The sequence below is a fragment of the Mesoplodon mirus genome, assembly GCF_964341445.2.
Source record: "Mesoplodon mirus genome assembly, chromosome: 5".
NCBI classification, from domain to species: Eukaryota; Metazoa; Chordata; class Mammalia; order Artiodactyla; family Ziphiidae; genus Mesoplodon; species Mesoplodon mirus.
In genome coordinates, this window is record NC_138980.1 from 128,363,871 (window position 1) to 128,375,093 (window position 11,223).

The 11,223-nt window shown below is 37.5% G+C and overlaps 1 protein-coding gene across 4 annotated transcripts in view; it reads right to left on the reverse strand.

Moving 5' to 3' along the window:
- The window catches only part of BDP1 (BDP1 general transcription factor IIIB subunit), a 94,629-nt gene extending 83,406 nt beyond the window's left edge, over positions 1–11,223 (reverse strand). For all 4 annotated transcript variants that reach the window (XM_082620471.1, XM_082620470.1, XM_082620469.1 and 1 more), the window contains exons 1-7: positions 10,789–11,223; positions 8,081–8,357; positions 6,162–6,271; positions 4,675–4,734; positions 3,042–3,170; positions 1,176–1,309; positions 94–188 (exon numbers count right to left, since the gene is read on the reverse strand). In XM_082620471.1, the coding sequence (XP_082476597.1) occupies positions 94–188; positions 1,176–1,309; positions 3,042–3,170; positions 4,675–4,734; positions 6,162–6,271; positions 8,081–8,357; positions 10,789–11,000 (1,017 nt within the window). In that variant the 5' untranslated portion in view covers positions 11,001–11,223. The remainder of the gene's footprint in view (positions 1–93; positions 189–1,175; positions 1,310–3,041; positions 3,171–4,674; positions 4,735–6,161; positions 6,272–8,080; positions 8,358–10,788) is intronic.

Below are 11,223 nucleotides of genomic sequence, written 5' to 3' on the forward strand. Positions count from 1 at the left end.
AGAAAAAGGATGGACTGAGATTTCAACCAAAGGTTAAAAAAATAGTAATTTTTAGTCTCTTTTCGATCAACAAACATAATGGGTTTACTTTACCTTAATTTCTATCCTTGCTCTGTGAGGAAAAAGCTGTCCAATCATAGAAAAGTCAGTTCCTACCATGCTGATGGCTAAAAAAAACATATCAGTTTCTGTAAAAGTAAAAGATTTAGAAAGACTGAGAATAATCTTCTAAATATTTCAGAAGAAAAGAATCTTAACTAAGTATATATTTTGAATTAAAAATAAATTTAACAGTACTTAAGTTTTTTATTAAAGTCCAGTAAGTCTTTTATCATAGAAATATATCTACATACACATACAAGACAAATCTCAATTTTACTGCAAGGAAACTCATGGATCTATAAACACCTTCTTTAAACTTTTATATAGAAACATGGTTTAAGAAATTTGCATGTTCAAACCAAAGCAGCTGGAATTTTTAAAAAGACATTCTGCCTATCTGGTCTCAAGTGCCTTGAAGAAAACTGTCAGTCATAACCAGTATAATACTGCTGCTATGTAAGCAACTAAGACGTTCTAAGTAGTATGTGAAAGAAAGTAGCTAGAAAAATACACAAGAAACTGCTGATAGAAGTAACCTCAAGAGAACAGGATTGAGGAAGTCAAAGAAGGGAATATTTCTTTTCATTCTGTATTATTCTGTTGTGTCTGAATTTTTTCCCAAAATAAACTGTATTATTTTTATAATAAAAGTAAGTACTAAGCAACAGCTTGCAATAGGTAATATATACTTTTCTAACTGTGTACTTTTTATCATTAAAGACTGTGTTACACAATAGTGAGGTAGAACATTATTAGGAGCATTAGAAATATTGTTCATTTTTCATTAAAATGGTATTTGTTGTACAGGGATTTCACAAAGAATATTCCAGTCAAAATGACCATAATGCTAACTCCTCAAAAGATTTCTAAGATAAAGTCAGAGGTATAGCCCCATCGTGGGGGGCGGGGAAAGGTGCCAATAAAATTAGCTAGAGAGAAAAATTTGCTAGTTTGCTTTTTTTTTTTTTTTTTTTTTTTACTTAGGGGAGACCTGGTTTAATTCAGAAACCGAGAAAATAATTCACCTTATTTCCAATAAATAATCTACACAATTTAAAATGAAAATCAGTTACCTTTATTTGACCATGGTTTAGAGTAATAGTTTTTCCTAAAGCTGGAGTATGTAGTTGTAGAACCACGCTCAAATATGGGGTCGTTTTCCTCAACAACACAGGGGCCTTTCGTCCTTAAAACTTCTACAGTTAAACTGAAAAACAAGTAAGGAAACAAATAGTAAGTGAGATTTTAATAGCTATATTTTGAAATTTACCATGGCGAAATCATATCAAAAGTATAATATACATTTGAAGCATGCATATTTTCCAAGAATCTGCAGATGTTCACTCTAGGAAGCAAAAATAAATGTCAACTTTTTTTCAAAATCCTTAACAGCAATATAAAATTTACAAAATATCTTTAGGCCACCTAAATAATTGTTTTTTACTGACTTCTGCATGTCCCCTATATTTAATATATATTATCTTATCATGCAATACCCAACAGGGGATACTGTGAAATATAAGCATTTTATATTTACATTTTATATTCCTGCACACAAAGCAGTTAAATATGCTTTTAAGAATTTAATTACCAATAAAATCATCATCACCAAATAGTGGAAACAATATGCAAAAACAATTATCATTAATAGTATTACATTTATGTTTGTCATAGAATTTACATAGTATAAAACAATTTATTACTAATAAAACTGTCAGAAGACTTTCCATCCTTCTTTTTTATTTCCTTACTAATTTAACTTCTTTTTTTATTTTTTAAAATATTTATTTAGGGGCTTCCCTTGTGGCGCCGTGGTTGAGAGTCCGCCTGCCAATGCAGGGGACACAGGTTCGATCCCTGGTCCAGGAGGATCCTGCATGCTGCGGAGCAACTAGGCCCGTGCACCACAACTACTGAGCCTGTGTTCTAGAGCCTGTAAGCCACAACTACTGAGCCTGCGGGCCGCAACTACTGAAGCCCGCGTGCCTAGAGCTTGCGCGCCTAGAGCCCGTGCACTGCAACTAGAGAAGCCACCGTGGGGAGAGGACCGCACACCGCAGCGGGGAGTGGCCCCTGCTTGCCACAACTAGAGAAAGCCTGTGTGCAGCAACGAAGACCCAACACAGCCAAAAACAAATAAATAAATCTATGAATTAAAATATTTATTTATTTGGCTGCACCAGGTCTTAGTTGCAGCACACGGATCTTCGTACCCTCGAGCGGGATCTTTAGTTGTGGCACGCAAGAACCTCTTAGCTGAGGCATGCAGGATCTAGTTCCCTGACCAGGGATTGAACCCGGGCCCCCTGCATTGGGAGCACGGAGTCTTAACTGCTGGTCCACCAGGGAAGTCCGTTATCTTCTTTTTTAAAAAACACACATTGGAAAAAAAAAAAAAAAACACACACACTGGAAAGACAACTAAATTCCACAATGCCAAATTTGAGAAATTTAATATTATAACTAAGAAATTAAGCCAGAAAGTCAATTAAAAATCATAAAATATGTTAAACCTATGTTTCAATGTAATTTCAATAGTTAACACCACACACCAGAATATGGTATTAGTTAATAATACATAGCTTGAATATTGACATCAAGGCTGAGTCAATCTTCAAAATATATTCTCAGTGAAGGACAGCATGTGATTAGTTCAATAGCTCATCTCAATTACGAGTAAAATTAGTAAAACAATGGTAGTAGGTTAGTGGGTGGCAGGTCAGCAGTACCATCTTCTCATATCAAGGACAGCATTATAAAAATTTCTGAAAATTATAAATGAATGTAACCCATCTTTCTATTTATAACATCCATTATGCAAATATAAACACTAGAGTCTAAGTGACAGTGACAAATACAGAAACTCAATGTCTCTCATTAGACAAAGCTCGTTTGTCCTCATAAAACCACAATCTATCTCTCTCTCTTTTTTAACTTACCTTTCTTCATCCAAAATAATAGAACCATCTTCTGCCACTTTTACTCGAGGAACCAGCAATGGCCCATCATCCATCTCCTCTTCTATTTCTCCATTATCTTCACCATCAGGAGTACTCTTACCTTCTTGCCTACCAAATGTAAAGGTAGATTAATTCATACAGCTATGAGAAATATTCCCTGAACATTATGAACTTCTAAAACAAATTACTGCACTTTCAACCTTCTAGCTATTTCCCACTTTCCCTATAACCTAATCGAAAATACTATGTGTTGTTAAGGCCATGGTTATAAGATTTTCTCAAATTTTATCTAGTAGCATTTAATAGGAATCTTTACTCTATTAAAGAGAAATAAAGAGAAATAAATGCTCATCTTTTCTCTCTCAATAGAGTATAAGAGTAAACCAACCAGATAGTATGGATTAACAAAAATAACCCTTACAGCATTAGTTTCCAGATCATGTTATTACCTCTTCAGAACAACCTTTGGGGGTTAGTTTTTCATGCCCATTTGAAACTTGGAGAAGATAAATTACTTTTGCTCTAGATTACACAACAGTAAGAACAGACCAAGAAGCCAAACACAGTTTCCAAATAATGACTCCAAATTCCATATACTTTCCATTCAATTACATTATCTCCTTAAGGTCTTATTGAAAGAAACATAACCTATAAATCTGTAAAAACATAACCTATTTCTGAAGCTTGTGAGTTCTGCTTTAAAACAATGTGGATTCTAAGAAAGAGTAATCATTACAGGGAATTCCCTGGCAGTCCAGTGGTTAGGACTTGGCGCTTTCACTGCTGTGGCCCGGGTTCAATCCCTGATTGGGGAACTAAGATCCGGCAAGCCACGTGGTGTGGCAAAAAAAAAAAAAAAAAAGAGTAATCATTACTTAATGATTGTTACTTGAAGTAACAACCAAAAAGTCCCAATGTTTCTGCTAATCTTCCACAATTCCCTACCTTGAATTACAAGTCTACAATAACTTCCTAGGAGGTCTCTTGGAGGGATTTCTTAGGAATAAGCTAATATATGACAATGAAGGCTTGTACACAAAAAGAGACTCTTTAACTGGCATCAAAACTATACCTACTGAAGGACAGTATATACAAAATGCTTAAAAAAAAAAGGAAGGGGAAAGGAGAAAGGAAAGAAAAGGAGGAAATAGAAAAAAACTATATGTTTGCTTGGATAGACATAGACTAGAACTAGAAAGATACGTTAAAAATGTGGTAACATTTGTGGCCTCCAGGAAGACAGACTAGACGGCAGAAAAACAAAGTTGGAAAACTTTTCTCAGTACACTTTTGCTCCTTTTGAATTTTGTACCATGTGAATATTATTATTCTGAAACAAAACCCTTTTTAATTCTAAAAGCTTTAATTTAAAATCATAACTCTATTCATACATGTAATATACAAGGAGTGTGAGGCTTTCATGTTGACTTAAATCAACTAGTAACTCCAATAAAGATGTAAAAAAAAAAAAAGCAGTAACTTTTATTCTTGTGATTCCATTTAAAAATTCCTATCACATGTAATTTAACTAAAACAGGAAGCATCATTTGATTTCATTTCTTAAAAAAATTTACCCATCACAGAATATATTCAAAACAGGTGAGATGCTTACTCTCTTGTCTGGACTGGTGTCAATGATTTTTCAGTTTTCTTTTCTTGCTCCAGTGAAGAACTATTAAACACAAGTCAAAACACACCTTTTAATAAATAAGTAATTTACATTTTGTCAATTCTATCTGAGGAAGAAGCAAATAATTTTAACTTGAAATTTTTTTTATGATATACCATAACACTACCATTAATGATGGTGTGGTCCAACACTCCATTTTTCAGTCAAAAACTTTTGTCATCAATATAAATAATTTGTTAGGCCCTAAGTAGGGAACACTCTTCCCTCTAATTCCTCAGTGAAGGCATGAAGCAACCTAAGTGGCTTGTTTCCAACTCTTAGATGTCAAACAACTCAAAACCTAGGTTTCTGGCTCTTCTCTTAACTAAGCCAAAGATGTACTGAGCCTGAAAAAGACTACACTGAAAATATGCCATTACTCTTACATTCACCTGCTACACCATCAACAACACAGTGAGGAGATTTATTATAAACTCTCTGCCTCCCCAGGCTAACTTTGATTAAAGAAGCTTTGTTCTTCGAGGATTTGTTAATCAAATGCCACTGTATTTAATGAGGAGGTAGAATATAAAAATTAGATCACCCCTTTAGATCACCTTATAGTATGTAAGAAATGAAAATGGCGGGCTTCCCTGGTGGCGCAGTGGTTGAGAGTCCGCCTGCTGATGCAGGGGACATGGCTTTGTGCCCCGGTCCGGGAAGATCCCACATGCCTCGGAGCTGAGCCTGTGCGTCCGGAGCCTGTGCTCCGCAACGGGAGAGGCCACAACAGTGAGAGCCCGCATACCGCAAAAAAAAAAAAAGAAATGTAAATGGCAAACTTGATTAGAGAAAAGTTGTTTAGTTGGTTTTACTGCATCTCGGTAATATAACAAAAGAAAATTTTTTTTTAATCTCAGAGGTAAAGGGCATCTTTACCATCCCAAGAAAACAGTTACTTGAAATAGCACTAATTTGTTTTTTTGGTTTTTTTTTTTTTTTTTTGGCTGTGTTGGGTCTTCATTGCTGCGTGCGGGCTTTCTCTAGTTGCAGCGAGCGGGGGCTACCCTTCGTTGTGGTGCGCGGGCTTCTCACTGCAGTGGCTTCTCTTGTTGCGGAGCACAGGCTCTAGGCACACGGGCTTCAGTAGTTGTGGCTCACGGGCTCTGAGGTGCAGGCTCACAGGCTCTGGGGTGCAGCTTCATTTGTGGCACACGGGCTTAGCTGCTCCGCGGCATGTGGGATCTTCCTGGACCAGGGATCAAACCCGTGTCCCCTGCATTGGCAGGCGGATTCTTAACCACTGAGCCACCAGGGAAGTCTGAAATAGCACTAATTTTTGTTATAAAATTCTTATCCAAAAGGACATCATATGTGCTATAAATTTTGTCAACATGTTGTTGGAAAACATGAAACTGTACTCTAAAAGTTATACTTACTTAAATCACTATATACTCAAAGAAAGTAAAATAGAAATAAAGTTTACTTACGTCATTGGATTGTTATCTGGCAGGTAATATATGAAGTCTCTCATAGTCATTTTGGAACGATCTGGTGGCCTCTGACTTTCATTTATAGCATATTTGTTTTTCCATTGCTTCTAGATACACAAACACACAGAGATACACTTTTATTTTATAAATATAGAAGAATTTTAGGGGAATTCCCTGGCAGTCCAAAAAAATAAAAATAAATTTTAAAAAAATTTTAAAAAGAAGAATTTTATTGATTTTTTTTTTTTTTGGCGGTACACGGGCCTCTCACTGTTGTGGCCTCTCCCGTTGCGGAGCACAGGCTCCGGACGCGCAGGCTCAGCGGCCATGGCTCACGGGCCCAGCCGCTCCGTGGCATATGGGATCCTCCCGGACCGGGGCACGAACTCGCGTCCCCTGCATCGGCAGGCGGACTCTCAACCACTGCGCCACCAGGGAAGCCCAAAAAGAAGAATTTTAGATGTATATATTTAAGTATACAGCCTACTGCTTCATTCATTGCAAATGCTTGAACATTATTCGTATCACAATTATGCCTAATTTGAGGAAAAATTTTATAAACTGAATATTAAAAAGTTGTAGCACATAAAGGAATTTTAAAACACTAAAGTGACTGGGACTTGGGACTTCCCTGGCGGTCCAGTCGTTAGGACTCCAGGCTTCCACTGCAGGGGGCCGGGGTTCGATCCCTGGTCAGGTAACTAAGATCCCGCATGCCATGTGGCACAGCCAAAAAATAATAAATAAATAAATAAAGTGACTGGGACTGCATAAAAGCTCAATGTATAAAATCATGCTTACTGATGCTGACTAACTACAATAATGTACTGAAAATTTATACATAGCTTTTATTTGCCCTGTAGTGAGTTGGAATTCTGCATATTTTATAAAATTCTTGAAGCAAATGTTTAATTTTTAACTCCCCCAAATAAATCTAATTAAGCAGATTCTATAAAACAGAGAACATTTTTAGAGGCTTAGATTTTAGAAGATATGAATTCAAATCCCATATCCTCCACTATGTTTGACACAAAGCAAATAATCTCTCTGAGCTTATTTCCTCCTCCTCCTGTGTAAATAGTGATAGCCACTTCACAGTTGAGATATTTAAACGAGATAACAAATATAAAGCACCAAGGGGGAATTCCCTGGAGGTCCAGTGCTTAGGACTCCATGCTTTACTGCCAAGAAACTAAGATCCTGCAAGCTGTGCGGCACGGTCAAAAACAAAAAAGCACCAAGATAAGTGCCTTCCTCTTAGTTAAAAAAAGGAGGGCATTCTATAAATTAATAATAAGAGCTGACATATGTCGGGCTCTTACTATTTACTAGACACTAGTCTAAATTTGTCAATTTAGAAAACATCACCAATTCATTTTGCTCAACTACACTTGTCTTAATTCAAATGAATATAACTCGCATCAACTGGACATCTTCACAAAAAATCTCACTGAAGGTTTAGTTTATAAATACATCTGTACGTGTATCTGTATATGTGTGTGCACACACGTAAAACTTCTATTTGTGGCCTCCGCCAAAAACAATGAAAAATATAGATTAAAAAATATACAAAAATTAATATCGTGGAAAAAATAGCTTATCAACTCTATAGTGCTTCTCAATCGTTCTGTTAACAAAAGGGGATATTCTGGGACTTCCCTGGCGGTCCAGTGGTTAAGACTCTGCACTTCCACTGCAGAGGGCACAGGTCCAATCCCTGGTTGGGAAAGATCCAGCAGCCAAAAAAAAAACAAACAAACAAACAAAAGGGGATATTCTATTAACATGAGGGATATTACTTGGTTTTGTTTCCCTCATCAAAATGCTACAGATGCTTGTTCTTCCTCCGAATGATGCCTAACATAAAAACAGAAATCTAGCAGGCAACAGTCAAAATTCTGATTTTTCTACCATACCTTCTCTTTCTTCAATTCTTCTTTTAACATTTCTCTCAGTTTCTGGGCTTTATATATTCGGTATCTGTCTGAACATGGCTGTTTCTCTTTTGTTGGAACAGGGTTTGGCTGTGGAGCTTCTTGATTAACTGTAGATAAAGGATGAGGTTCTGAAGGAACACTGACACTAGGTTTAACCAGACTAGAAGTACTTGATACTCGCTTTCTTCTTTGTGAAACGGTAGAGGAAGATTTACTGGATTCTTCAACATCCTTCCCACCATCAGTCTTTTCATCACTGTTGAAATTTTAAAAGAAAAAAAGAAGGACACCATGGATCTTCTTTTAAATATTTGAGGCTTAACAACAACTAGTCTGTCAAAAATCCAAAAGAGCAAAATCTCATTATTAATAATCAATGACTTGAACAGAGGTTGCAATAAAATTTTTGTTCAGTACATCTTTTTAACAGATATGGAATTCTAATGAAGACTGATGATCCTTTTCAAACTTCAAATCCCTAAGAACATTATAGCACATAATTTTATGCTCATGCTAGGTACCTCAAAAAACAAACAAAAAACCTAAGTTACAAAACAAAGCTTAATTTGCCTAATTTGAATTATTCGATAACTGAGAGGTTTTTTTCTTTTGATAGCTCTAAAAAATTTTTTTAATTGAAGTATATAGTTGATTTACAATATTATATTAGTTTCTGGTTTACAGCATAGTGATTCAGTATTTTTACAGACTGTACACCATTAAATGAGAGTTGTTTTTTAAAATTAAGTTTATAATCCACATTGACACTTCCTAAAGTGATCTAAATTTTTGGCATTTTACTTTAATTATCAACTTGAGATCAGTTAAACCAAACAAAATATCAAACCTCTGAAATATCTGTATTGCAGTATTTGAAGACATTCACTTAGCTACATTAATCAAACCAAATTCTGTTTGAGGCAAAAATCATTTATCTTTTGTCAGGTATAACTCTACTTATTCAGCTATCAAAATAAACTCTTCACTCAAAAAAAGTACTGTCACTTCAAATTACATATCCAAATTCAGATTGGATATAAATATTTCAGGAATGGCCTGAAAGCAAATTAAGAGGGTGTAAGTCAAGAATTAAAAGCAGTCTACATGGGCTTCCCTGGTGGCGCAGTGGTTGAGAGTCCGCCTTCCGATGCAGGGGACACAGGTTCGTGCCCCGGTCCGGGAAGATCCCACATGCCGCGGAGCGGCTGGGCCCGTGAGCCATGGCCGCTGAGCCTGCGCGTCGCATACCGCAAAAAAAAAAAAAAAAAAAAAGCAGTCTACTTTTTTCATATGTTATGATTAGTTTTATATAAAACTGAAAAAATGCCTAAACCTATAGAATAACTTTTCCAAAAAGTATCCAATTTAAATTCTTACCTCAGCCCTTATAATGTGATACATGTGCCATTTGCATTTCACCCAATCAAGATGAATGCATAAGGACAGAACATATACCCTATGGATTTTTACAATTAGCAAAGACCCACCAAAAAAAGGAAACACATGATAAAAAACCAAGTACAGTCCCTAAATGTCAAGTCTAAAAAGCAATATCCTCGAGCTTAAATGTCTCAAGACTACAGAATAAGTAATTTACTAAATTATCAATAATCATACATTCACACGTAGTTAACAGATCTCTGTGAACTTTATTTAACAGTAACTGGTATATTTCTATTCCACTGTTGGGAGAAATTCTGAAACAAATTCATGTAAGAAACTTGGAAATTACTAAGCATCATTAAGCTATCAAAATAATACTCTATACTAAGCACCAGCTGAGGTCAACAGAAGCCAAGACAAAAGAGAAAAGAACAAAATTGTCACCTTCCTGTCACAGTATAAATTTATACCATCTCACTGTTATTTAATAAGGTTGATTTTCATTGGTTTCCTCACATTTAATAGTATAAAAACAGAGGCCGTTATTAGCTCAACATGTCTTAACTTTAACTACTTTGCTCCATCACCTTTAAACACCTAAAGGTAGGCAACTATTCTGTCATGTCCCGTGCAAGACAGTTTATATCAGTTATTTCTAATCTCCACGATAACTCACCGAAGCGAGAGTTACATTATCCCCATTTTGCAGATTAGTACATTCTGCCTGGGCAAAGTCCATAAATTGTTAACTTAAGTACAAAAATCCTGAGTCTAAATGTGGTACATGACACATGCTTTTTTCTGTTCAGAAAACATGGTCACCATAGTTAAAGGGGCACACCCTCAAATCAAAACAAGTAACCAGACTTCCTTTCCATTGACATAAATCAGCAGAATCAAAGTAACACTGCTCTTCTTTTAAAAATAAACGTTTTCAAGATTTAAAAAAAAACAACTTACTCCCGTAAAGTACTCCAAAAGAATGGAAACTGCGGTAATCGAAATGATCTAATGAATAGTACCACGTGTGGATTTTCTTGAAGACTGCTACATCTGGATTCCTCCCACCACCACCTGAGGACATAGTCCCCTCTCCGAGAATCTACACGCTGTAACAAAATCCACACTTGCCACACCGTGGTTAGAGGGACCAACTACAGTTGGCAGTGTGTTCCTCGGCCTTAACTGTCAGGCTTAGTACAAGCGAGCGGGTACTTCTACGGTAAAGTTTCTTTGCTCAGCTTCCAGGTGACACGCCCGGAGAGGCGGGGCAGATGAAGATGCTCCCCTCTGCAAGTACTTACCTGCTCTTGGGAGTCTTTTCTCGGGGCTCCTTTTCCCCACAATCCACCGGGGACACATCTGTGGATTCCGCTGGCTTCGGGACAGAGGCCGCTGCAGGCTCCGGCGGCCTGGGAGCCTCTCGTTCACGCTGTGGATTGGGGGCGGTGGAGCCCCTGGCGCCTGCTCCAGGCCTGACATTGGGCTTCACGCTAAGGCGTGCCCTGCGGAACATGGCGGAGCCAGGGGGCCCGGGGAGGCGACCCCACGGCCGCTCTCAACCCCGAGCCCCGGCCGCTGCCCGGAGAGGGCTTTAGGAACTACGCCCTTCCCGCAAAGCCACACCAACAGCTCAGCGGGCAGCTACCGCAGTTTCACGCCCCCGCCGCCGCCTCCGATCTCCCGCCGCCGCCTCTTCTTCATGACCCTGCTACACTAAGAGCTAAGTTTCCCCCGGT